The 12,367-nt window shown below is 44.5% G+C and overlaps 1 protein-coding gene across 1 annotated transcript; it reads right to left on the bottom strand.

Moving 5' to 3' along the window:
• Window positions 1-4,614: 4,614 nt before the first annotated feature.
• Window positions 4,615-12,148, bottom strand: ecrg4a (ECRG4 augurin precursor a). Its single transcript, XM_029644367.2, has 4 exons — window positions 11,982-12,148; window positions 9,476-9,523; window positions 9,210-9,379; window positions 4,615-5,586 (listed from the first exon to the last, which is right to left on the bottom strand). Exons 1-4 carry the CDS (start codon window positions 12,049-12,051, stop codon window positions 5,437-5,439), a joined length of 438 nt encoding a protein of 145 aa, XP_029500227.1. The 5' UTR covers window positions 12,052-12,148; the 3' UTR covers window positions 4,615-5,436.
• Between the last annotated feature and the right edge of the window lie 219 nt (window positions 12,149-12,367).

Below are 12,367 nucleotides of genomic sequence, written 5' to 3'. Positions count from 1 at the left end.
AAAAACCTTGGTGTTACTATTCTGGTAGTTGTTCCAATGTGGGGAGGTTAGTCAATAATGTGAGGCTGAGCAATGAGTCAGTCTTTATTTATACTGATCCTCGACAAACAAACAATACAAACAGAACAGCAGCTGGTGTAAAGCGATAGGAAGAGAAAAGCCAGATCTCGAGCAGGAGCCGGGGGCCATTAGATTAGACTGGGGAGAAGTGTGAGAGAGGAGACAGTTTAGTTGAATTTCTTTGCACCGAATAAACAAGTGATAGAGAAAGTGCAGGTGTTATTTGAAAACCACACCCCTACACATTGTTTTACAAGACATAAGTACACAAATAAAATTGGTTTGTTAAAACATAACAAAACCTAATTATAAATGTATAAATGAATTGTGCAGTAATCACACACAGTGTTTTGTTTAAATGTGTGAGAGTTAGCATACATGGATATTACTGTGTAGTTTGGTTCATCAGGCTGACCCCCAGTCTTCACTTGAAGTTATTGAGAGATTATGCTTTGGCAATGTAAAAATAAAAGTTTCAGAGTATGGTACCTCTGTATCTGACAGAATTGACTGAGATGTAGCAGTGGAGGGGGTAAAGGTTATCGCAGTGTCTTGTGTTATATACAGTCATTATTATTTTAGCTGTCTACCACAACATATTGGAGTTGAAATGAAATAATGAATATGAGCTGAAAGTGCTTTAATTTGAGGGTGAACGGTGTAGGAATTACAGCACTGCAAATATTTGGGACCAAAAGTAATTGGACAATTGGATGTTCCATGGCCAGGTGTGTGTTGTTCCCTCATTAGTTCATTTACAAGTAAGCAGACAAAAGTTCTGGAGTTGATTTCAAGTGTGCATTTGGAATCTGTTGCTGTTAACCCTCGATATGAAGTACAAAGAGCTGTCCCTGCCAGTGAAGCAAGCCATCATTAGGCTGAAACATCAAAACAAACCCAACAGAGAGATAGCAAAAACCATTAGGTGTGGCCAAATCAATTATTTGGTACATTCTTAAAAAGAAAGAACGCACTGGTGAGCTCCGGGACACTAAAAGGCCCAGAAGACCACAGAAAACAACTGTGGTAGATGACAGAATCATTATTTCCCTGGTGAAGAAAAACCCCTTCACAACAGTTGGCCAGATCAGGAACACCCTCCAGGAGGGAGGTGTATCTGTCAAAGTCAACATTCAAGAGAAGACTTCACCAGAGTAAATACAGAGGGTTTACTACAAGATGTAAACCATTGGTAAGCCTCAAAAAACAGGAAGACCAGATTAGAGCTCGCCAAAAACCATCTAAAACACCTGTACAGTTCTGGAACAACATCCTGTGGACAGACGAGACAAAGATCAACTTGTACCAGAATGATGGGAAGAGAAGAGTGTGGAGAAGGGAAGGAACTGCTCATGATCCGAAGCATACCACCTCACCTGTGAAGCATGGTGGAGGTAGTGTTATTGCATTGGCATGTGTGGCTGCCAATGGAACTTGTTCCCTTGTATATATTGATGGGACTGCTGACAAAAGCAGCAGAATGAATTCTGAAGAGTTTAGGGATATATTATCTGTTCAGATTCAGCCAAATGCTTCAAAACTCATTGGACGGTGCTTCACAGTGCAGATGGACAATGACCAGAAGCATACTGCGAAAAGCAAACCAATACCTTTTTAAGGCAAAGAGGTGGAATGTTCTGCAATGGCCAAGTCAATCACCTGACCTGAATCCAATTGAGCATGCATTTCACTTGCTGAAGGCAAAACGCCCCAAGAACGAGCAGGAAGTGAAGACAGCTGTAGTAAAGGCCTGGCAGAGCATCACCAGGGAAGAAACCCAGCATCTGATGATGTCTATGGGTTCCAGACTTCAGGCAGTCATTGACTGCAAAGGATTTGGAACCAAGTATTAAAACTCACAATTTATTTCATGATTATGTTAATATGTTCAATTACTTTTGAGCCCATAAAATTGGGGGCTATGTATGAATGTTTTTTAAATACTACACAGTTCATAATCATTTTGACAAAACCCTTAAATTACAGATTAAAGTCTACACTTAAAGCACATATTGACTGTTTCCTTTTAAATCCTTTGTGGTGGCGTACACAGCCAAAATGATGCAAATACTTATGGACCTGACTATAGATGGATCTCAGTAATTAACCTGGAAGAATCCATTGAAGGGTTTAGATAAACTGTCCAAGCGGTATTCCTCTCAAAAATGTTAGAAAAAGCTGTTGCGCAGCAACTCACTGCCTTTCTGAAGGCACAGTGTATACGAAATGCTTCAGTCTGGTTTTAGACCCCATCATAGCACTGACACTGCACTTGTGAAGGTGGTAAATTACCTTTTAATGGCATCAGACCAAGGCTCTACATCTGTCCTCGTGCTCCTAGATCTTAGTGCTGCTTTTGATACCATCGATCATGACATTCTTTTGGAGAGATTGGAAACCCAAATTGGACTACATGGACAAGTTCTGGCCTGGTTTAGATCTTAACTGTCGGAAAGATATCAGTTTGTCTCTGTGGATGGTTTGTCCTCTGAAAAGTCAACTGTAAGTTCTGGCCTGGTTTAGATCTTAACTGTCGGAAAGATATCAGTTTGTCTCTGTGGATGGTTTGTCCTCTGAAAAGTCATTTGTAAGTTCTGGCCTGGTTTAGATCTTAACTGTCGGAAAGATATCAGTTTGTCTCTGTGGATGGTTTGTCCTCTGAAAAGTCAACTGTAATTTCTGGTGTTCTGATATAGGACCACTATTGTTTTCACAATATATTTGACCTCTTGGTGATGTCACTCGGAAACATAATGTTAACTTTCACTCCTATGTGGACGATACACAGCTGTGCATTTCGAGGAAACATGGTGAAGCCCCAAAATTGCCCTCCCTGGAAGCCTGTGTTTCAGACACAAGGAAGTGGATGGCGGCAAATGTTTTACTTTTAAACTCGGACAAAACAGAGATGCTTGTTCTAGGTCCCAAGAAACAAAGAGATCTTCTGTTGGATCTGACAATTAATATTGATGGTTGTACAGTCGGCTCAAATAAAACCATGAAGGACTTCAGCGTTACTCTGAACCCTGATCACTCTTTTGATAAAACATATCAAGACTATTTCAAGGACAGTTTTTTTCCATCTTCGTAACATTGCAAAAATCTAACTTTTTGTCAAAAAATGATGCAGAGAAGTTAATCCATGCTTTTATCACTTCTAGATTAGACTACTGCAATGCTCTACTTTCTGGATACGCGGATACAGCACTAAATAAACTTCAGTTAGTGCTAAACATGGCTGCTAGAATCTTGACTAGAACCAAAAAAAATTATCATATTACTCCAGTGCTAGCCTGAGTAGTCTGGCCCAGGGGTGTGAAGGTGAACGGAAAGGCACTGGAGCAACGAACTGCCCTTGCTGTCTCTGCCTGGCCGGTGCCCTAATCTCCACCAGGATTCTCTGCCTCTAACCCTATTACTAAGTCCCTGGCTAACTGGTGCGCTTCCATCCCATCGCTAGGAGGGGTGCATGTCTTGAGTGGGTTGAGTCACTGACGTGATCTTCCTGTCCGGGATTGGCGCCCTCCTCGGGTTTGTGCCGTGGATGTGATCTTCGTGGGCTATACTCAGCCTTGTTTCAGGGTAGTGAGTTGGTGGTTTGAAGATATCCCTCTAGTGTTGTGGGGGCTGTGCTTTGGCAAAGTGGGTGGGGTTATATCCTGCCTGGTTGGCCCTGTCCGAGGGTATCGTCGGACGGGGCCACAGTGTCTCCCAACCCCTCCTGTACCAGCCTCCAGTATTTATGGTGCAATAGTTTGTGTCGGGGGGCTAGGATCAGTCTGTTATGTCTGGAGTATTTCTTATCCAGTGTCCTGTGTGAATTTAAGTATGCTCCCTGTAATTCTCTCTCTCTCCCTCCCCTCCCAGAGGTCCTGAGCCCTGGGACCATGCCGCAGGACTACCTGGCCTGATGACTCCTTGCTGTCCCCAATACACCTGGTCGTGTTGCTGCTCCCCCAACTGTTTCAACCCTGACCTGTTCACTGGATGTGCTCCCTTGTCCCGGACCTGCTGTCTTCGACTCTCTCTGTACCGCACCTGCTGTCTCTAACTCTGAATGCTGAGCTATGAAAAGCCAACTGACATTTACTCCTGAGATGCTGATCTGATCACCCTGATCACCCTGATCACCCTCTACATTCACTGTGATTATCATTGTTATCTGACCCTGCTGGTCAATATATGAACGTTTGAACATCTTGGCCATTTACTGTTATAATCTAAACCAGCACAGCCAAAAGAGGACTGGCCACCCCTCAGAACCTGGTTCCTCTCTAGGTTTCTTCCTAGGTTCCTGCCTTTCTAGGGAGTTTTTCCTAGCCACCATGTTTCTACATCTGCATTACTTGCTGTTTGGGGTTTTAGGCTGAGTTTCTGTACAGCACTTTGTGACATCGGCTGAAATAAAAAGGGCTTTATAAATACATTTGATTGAATTTGATTGAGTATTTGTAGATGAAAGTGCATGTTTTGTGTACGTTAATGTTGTAAATATACAAGTTCTGGAGTTTCTTAAACAAAGGTGCAAATGGAGCCAGGTAATTAGAGGAGGAGGCTAGTCTTGCAAATGTATTTTGTATGATGAGTAATTTGTGTGGATAGGAGGCATATGTGATGGCCCAGACAATATTACAGTAAATGAGATATGGTAAATTAAGTATAGTATATATATATAGTATAGTATAGATATAGTATAGAGTTAGGAAGCAAGCCTGATGAACCAAACCACTAATACCAACAGATTTCACCACTTTGCTGCAGACAAACTGAAAATGACCTTTCCAGGACAACTGTTCATCAATTATAACTCAGAGGAATCTAGTGGATGTGACTTGTTCCATTTCATTCCCACCAATTGAGATTCTGGCTCTTTGTTTAACCACATTTCTTATCCTTACTAGTGAATACAATAAAGTTAGAGGTTTTTTAACATTTAAAGATGATTTGTTTATCTGGAACCATTCATAAAATGTGTCCATGCCTGAGTTGGCTTCGTTAATTAGTGAATACAAATGATTGTGTGATAAACATCTACTTGGTATCCTCAGCAAAGAGAATGGGAAGTACTGTAGAAGACACAGCAGCAAGGTCATTGATATAGATTAGGAATAACAAAGGTCCCATTATCCAACCCTGTGGGACGCCACAGGATATCTTGGCCCTAAGGGATGGGTTAGAAACGAGTGAAAAGCATGAGCTGATGCACAACCCAAAAATGTTTGTCCAGGTGTTGTTTAACGGAAAGTCAACTGTATACAAAGAAAGAAAAGAAGTTGCACACTATATGAGGGAGAAATAGAGAGGGGGTTAGAAGTAGTGAAGGAAGACAGAGGTTAGTCTTGCGTTTTGAGAGAGGGAGTGAGACAGCATGTTGAGTTAGTAGTAGTCGTAGTTGACGTCGGCTCCGTGACGGTGTGCCCCTCTGTCTCTGGGTCCAATGGGAGAGTTCTCGTCATAATGGTGCTGGCGACCCTGATCGCTGGACCGCGCGTGGTCCATCCAGTAGGACAGGTCTGCCTCCAGTCTCTGGTGGGGGAAACACGACCACAACCTCTCAACTTTAGCCCAACTCAAAAGAGCTGAAACATTGGAAATATGCAAAAAATATTGTAACATTTCCACTCCACTCATTAGAGAGCAGGGTTATGCAATCAACTTGTTGCTCATACCCATCAGATCCTTTCAGATCTACTTGATTGCTTAGCGGGTAAGGGAGTAGGAGCTAGGGGGTAAAGGGGTAGGAGCTAGGATCTAGGGGGTAAGGAGATAGGGGGTAAGGGACTATGGGGTTGATTTGCTAGTCAGCAGATGTTTTGGAGATGACTTGAACAGGACAGCTGCTATGCAGAGTATAGACCAACATGGTTTAAAATACAGAGGCTGTCGGATCCAACAGCAAGAGAGGCCTGTTCAGGCAACAGGAAATCACACATACCCAGGAAGTCATTAAAGCAGTCAAGCTTAACCTACACAGCTTGATCCTTTCCTGACAGGTTCTACAGGAGCTCCTCTCAGCTCTCTCACAAGGCACAGGAGCTGTCAACTGTCTCATCCAACACTTGTCAGCTGCCCCTACGGATGGAGCTGTCAGCTGTCTCCTCTTCCAGGAGCTGTCAACTGTCTACAGGAGCTGTCTACAGGAGCTGTCAACTGTCTACAGGAGCTGTCAACTGTCTACAGGAGCTGTCAACTGTCTACAGCAGCTGTCAACTGTCTACAGCAGCTGTCAACTGTCTACAGGAGCTGTCAGCTGTCTACAGGAGCTGTCAACTGTCTACAGGAGCTGTCAACTGTCTACAGGAGCTGTCAACTGTCTACAGGAGCTGTCCACTGTCTACAGGAGCTGTCTACAGGAGCTGTCAACTGTCTACAGGAGCTGTCAACTGTCTACAGCAGCTGTCAACTGTCTACAGCAGCTGTCAACTGTCTACAGGAGCTGTCAACTGTCTACAGGAGCTGTCCACTGTCTACAGGAGCTGTCAGCTGTCTACAGGAGCTGTCAACTGTCTACAGGAGCTGTCAACAGGAGCTGTCAACAAAACTGAGGAGCAAACAACTTTCTCCTTCCTTTACTTTATTCATAACCTCTACTTCTCAATACCTCTCTCTCTCTCGGTCTGTCTCTCTGTTTCGTCTCCCCCACTCTCTGTCATTCTTTCTGACTTGTTTTTGCCAAAGATTTTCTCCCTGGTCCTGGTGTTTCTAAAGATCTCCATTGGAATCATTGATCTGGAAGACACATAGCTAGAGAGGGAAAGAAAGCTTGAAAGTGTTTGCGTGCGTGTGTGTATTCAAGGTGTGTCAGGCCCAGTGATGTCCATAGTGGTGGAGAATAATTATCTTCTTTGAATAGAGTCTCTAGGTCCCGCTGTGACAGAAACATCCATCTGCTTTTATCTAGTCTGATAACGACAACAAATTAGCCTGGGTATTATCCCTCCCTCCCTCCCTCCCTCCCTCCCTCCCTCCCTCTTTATGTTTTGTATAGCTTGTCATGTCTGCTCCCGCTCTTCCCTCCTGGCGCTTGAGGGCGCCAGGTTGCCCTGCATCACACACTCCTGCAATCCATCACGCACTCCTGCCATCAATCACGCACCCCTGCCATCCATCACGCACCCCTGCCATCCATCACGCACCCCTGCCATCCATCACGCACTCCTGCCATCCATCACGCACTGTCCCCTGCCATCCATCACGCACCCCTGCCATCCATCACGAGCTGTCCCTGTCCATCCATCAGCTGCACCCTGCCATCCATCACGCACTGTCAACAGGAGCTGCCATCCATCACGCACTTTCTCCCCTGCCATCCATCACGCGGTCTGTCCTGCCATCCATCACGCACCCCTAAAGCCATCCATCACGCTTGAAACCCCTGCCATCCATCACGCACCCCTGCCATCCATCACGCACGACCTGCCATCCATCATGTCTGCTCCCGCTCTTCCCTCCGCACCCATCACACACTCCTGCCATCCATCACGCACCCCTGCCATCCATCACGCACCCTGCCATCCATCACGCACCCCTGCCATCCATCACGCACCATCACGCACATCTGCCATCCATCACGCACCCTGCCATCCATCACGCACCCTGCCATCCATCACGCACCCCTGCCATCCATCACGCACCCCTGCCATCCATCACGCACCCCTGCCATCCATCACGCACCCCTGCCATCCATCACGCACCCCTGCCATCCATCACGCACCCCTGCCATCCATCACGCACCCCTGCCATCCATCACGCACCCCTGCCATCCATCACGCACCCCTGCCATCCATCACGCACTCCTGCCATCCATCACGCACCATCCTGCCATCCATCACGCACTGCCATCCATCACGCACCCCTGCCATCCATCACGCACCCTGCCACCCATCACCACCCATCACCCCTGCCACCCATCACGCACCCCGCCACCCATCACGCACCCCTGCCATCCATCACGCACTCCTGCCATCCATCACGCACTCCTGCCATCCATCACACACCCCTGCCATCCATCACACACACCTGCCATCCATCACACACACCTGCCTTCCTTCGTCACGCGTATCAGCGTTATTGGACTCACATGGACTCACTTATCACCTGTTCATTTCCTCCCTGATAGTTGTCAGTTCCCCCGTTGCTGCATTGTATTGGTTTGGTCTTTAATATTAGTTTGCTGATGCTGTTCCTGTATCTTTCCATGTCCGTCTTTATTAAATGTTTTACTCCCTGTACCTTCGTCTCTCCAGCGTCATGTCATGTGACATAGCTATGTGGTTTGTGTTTGCAGTGTTGCCTAGTTGTTGAATGTGTTCCATTGCACAGGTCCTTCATCATTCAACCTACGTAGTGTATGTCCTTGCACCTATGACTGGGCAGTATGGCTTTACTGCACAGACCTGTACCTTAGAGACAATTTGCACCTTAGAAATGATTTGCACTGACTAACCACACATCCAACCCTCTTGCTCACACCCACACACACACGGTAGTAGAATCAATAGAATACAATTGAACAGCACTGTTGCCTGTGTGTGTAAGTACAGTCCATTATTACTAAGCTACCTCTTCTACTACTTGTCATTGATTAATATACTGCATTGTTGCGGGCGTAGGCACGTATGCATTTCGCTGGGCCTTTATTACCAGTGGTAAACTGTGTATAAGATGAATAGATTTGATTCGACTTAGTACACTGGCATTTTGCCATAATATGGGTTTTTCTCACACAGTTACTTTAGATCTTAGTGCTTTGTATAATGTCTGTTCTCCCCCATGTAGCTGTGGGTGACTACTAGTGTGTTGTGCAGTGGACTGTTTCTCATAGGCCTATTCTTCTACGGAGCGTAGTACTGTTTACCCTATCCCATATCTGGGGCCAGGAGTTTTTACAATCTTGTGACCTAATCATATAACATATGCAATACTATGATAATGGCCCATAGTAGGGTTAGGTCACAGTGTCAGATTAAACTCAAGGCCTTACCCCATTCCGTGACCCCTCTCTTCGCTGTTTCAGGGGGTTGGAATATGCAAAAAAAACATTCCCATTTCACACAAGTACACACCTGTACATGTGTGAAATAGGGCAAATGTAAGCACCTGCCAAATTATTATTATTATTTATTATTCAACCCTCTTGGCCCGCTCACCGTCTCGTCGAAGCCCATGTACATGAACTGCATGATCCACTGCTGCACATCTGGCCTGCTGCGGTCCCAAATGTTCCTCTTGGGCCGCCGTAGCTTGGCCAGGAACTCTTTGGCCTTGGCGGGAGCAACAGCCACCCTGTACTTAGGTGAAGCGCTACCGTCACCCACCACTGGGGGGAGGCAGAGAGGAGACTTGTAATGGCAGTAGAATGTAAAGTAGGTGCAGTGTTAAATGTGCGTATGTAAAAACTATCTGTGAATATTACCATCTCTTTTCTTCAGGATCTTGTGAAGGCTGCTCTCACTGGAAACATCTGATAAAGAGAGTCAATAGAACACTTAGTGGGGTTAATGTGGGTTAATGTTTAGCCTAGAATCCCTTTAGCAAGGAATGGAGACTACTGTAGTGTAAGTCCATTGTGATTATAAAGTTAGATTGTGGTGTGATAAATCCCAGCTCATTCAGTAGAGGCTTAGCACACACACACACACACACAAACAGCCAGAAGTGGAGCACATGGATGAGGTTATAGGAAATGGTTTGCAGGAGTCTAAGTTGCAAATCAGCAATTTCCCCACTAAACTTTTTTAAATCTGCCGACAGTAGTACTCTGTCTAGAGAGGAGGCGGGGTGTTTGCTATTTGCTGCCTCACATTTACATGAATGATGAATGAGACTTTCCACTGAGAGATATGCCTGGTCTGCTTTCTTTCCCTACCTCGCTCTCCCTCTTTTTCTCTTCTTCCCTGTCTAGGCAACCCGTCTCGCTCATTAAAATGGTGGGAAAGAGACAGCTAGAAAAGCCTTTTGAGGTGAAAGGGATTCATGGAATTTCCATGGCCAGCTAGTTTTCAGTGACACATTAAGTGTCACTTAAGTGTCACTTGTCTCCTGTTTTAGAATATACAGTGTCTTCAGAAAGTATTCACACACTGACTTTTTCCATATGTTGTTGTGTTACAGCCTGAATTTAAAATGGATTACATTTAGACTTTGTTCCACTGATCTACACACAAGGTCCCACAATGCTAAAGTGGAATTTAGTTTTAAGAATTTTTAGAAATAAATACAAAATGCAAAGCTGAACTGACTTGAGTCAATAAGTATTCAACCCCTTTGTTATGCCAAGCCTAAATACAGTCAGGAGTAAAAATGTGCTTAACAAGTCACAGAAGTTGCATGGACTCACTGTGTGCAATAATTGTGGTTAACATGATTTTTAAATGACTATCCCATCTCAGTACACCACACATATAATTATCTGTAAGGTCCCTCAGTCGAGCTGTGAATGAAGACCAGGGAGGTTTTCAATACCTCGCAAAGAAGAGCACCTATTAGATAACAAAAAAAAGCAGACACTGAATATCCCTTTGAGCATGGTGAAGTTATCAATTACGCTTTGGATGGTGTATCAATACACCCAGTCACTACAAAATACAGGCGTATATCCTAACTCAGTTCCGGGAGGGGAAGGAAACTGCTCTGGGATTTCACCACGAGGCCAATGTTGATTTTAAAACAGTTACAGAGTTCGATGGCTGTGATAGGAGAAAATTGAGGATGGATCAACATTGTAGTTACTCCACGATACTAACCTAAATGACAGAGTGAAAAGAAGGAAGTCTGTACAGAATAAAAATATTCAAAAACATGCATCCTGTTTGCAACAAGACATTGAAGTAATACTGCAAAGAATTACACTTTTTATCCTGAATACAAAGCATTATGTTTGGGGCAAATCCAACACAGCATGTTACTGAGTACCACTCTTCATATGTTCAAGCATGGCGGTGGCTGCATCATGTTATGAGTATGCTCCTCATCGGCAAGGACTAGGGAGTTTGTTTAAGATAAAAAATAAATGGAATAGAGCCAAGCACAGGCAAAATCGTAGAGGAAGACCTGGTTCAGTCTGCTTTCCAACAGACACTGGGAGACAAATTCACCTTTCAGCAGGAAAGTTTATTCCCCACTGGGTCAAACAGCTGCAAAGACAAAGAAATGTTTACACAAGCACCTATATTTATACCCTCCTACTAGGAGGAGTCAAATCCTTGCACATCTAGACAGCAGCAGAGATGGATTGGCTAAGTCAGGAAATTAATTGGTTCCTCTCGTTGGTGTAGTCATGGTTCTGCCTCCTATATGTGTGTCATAGGAATGTTCCTTCTCACTTCATCAGACCTGAACTCGGGATGAATTCCTCACTCCTCCCAACTCCACTGGCAGTCCTACACTATTAGTGACTGAAACCAGACTGTTGCCCTTTGCCCCCCCAGAAGCCATGAGATTTAACAATACCAACTAGTTCTAGTATAGTAACATGGATAAGTATTTATTTCAAGCTAGATTCCACAACCACACAAGAGAAATAAATGTGTTACGCATTCATGCATTATGCAAAAATAACTCACCTTAGATAATTCAAATACCCAATAAAACTTCATAAAACATACCATCAACCTTCAAACTTGAAGTTTTTAAATAACTATATGAATAAACAATTCAGTGCTTCAGAAGCTTTGTTAATCTAAGTTTGGTTCCATATGGGTGAAATCAAATTATCTAGCATAGTAGGAGGTTTGGTGGGACAGAGTGATAGATGGGAGGAGATGGAGACAGAAAGATTGTTGAAAGAAAGGAGCTAGAGAGAGAGGTAGACAGGAAGATTGTTGAAAGAAAGGAGCTAGAGAGAGAGGTAGACAGGAAGATTGTTGAAAGAAAGGAGCTAGAGAGAGGTAGACAGGAAGAGAAAGCGAGAGTTACCTCACCTGCGAGAGCCAGCAATGTGAGCAGAGCGGTGAGCCCTACCAACCTCAGATAAAGCCGCTGAGAAGCCATGGTGTCCCCTTCGCTCTCGCGTTCTGACCCGTCTAATGGCAACACACACCACAAACACACAGATACAGGGGCGCAGTTGGGGCCGCGAGCCAAACGTTCCGATCGGAAACTGGCCCGTAGTGGCTTAATGTCGTTTATCCCAAAATCCAACCCACAGAAACAGGCCTGACTGAAGTAGTGTTTTTTCTTCTAATGGAATGTTAATGGGTTCTTTTCCATCCAGTAAGTACAGCAGCAGCAGTGAGAGAGGAATGTTAATGTGTGTTAATGTTAATGGGTTCTTTTCCATCCAGTAAATCAAATCAAATCAAATTGT

This window comes from Oncorhynchus nerka, linkage group LG3 (genome assembly GCF_034236695.1).
Source record: "Oncorhynchus nerka isolate Pitt River linkage group LG3, Oner_Uvic_2.0, whole genome shotgun sequence".
NCBI classification, from domain to species: Eukaryota; Metazoa; Chordata; class Actinopteri; order Salmoniformes; family Salmonidae; genus Oncorhynchus; species Oncorhynchus nerka.
The sequence above is the reverse complement of the archived record's forward strand: the minus strand, read 5'-3'. Positions and strand labels throughout refer to the sequence as shown.

Excerpts from the sequence above, each read along its gene's own strand:
- ecrg4a (XM_029644367.2), bottom strand. The coding sequence starts at position 12,051 with ATGGCTTCTCAGCGGCTTTATCTGAGGTTGGTAGGGCTCACCGCTCTG. Across the intron at positions 9,380-9,475 it reads GATCCTGAAGAAAAGAGATG|TGGTGGGTGACGGTAGCGCT; the intron begins GTAATATTCACA and ends GCCTCCCCCCAG. Across the intron at positions 5,587-9,209 it reads ACATGGGCTTCGACGAGACG|AGACTGGAGGCAGACCTGTC; the intron begins GTGAGCGGGCCA and ends TTCCCCCACCAG.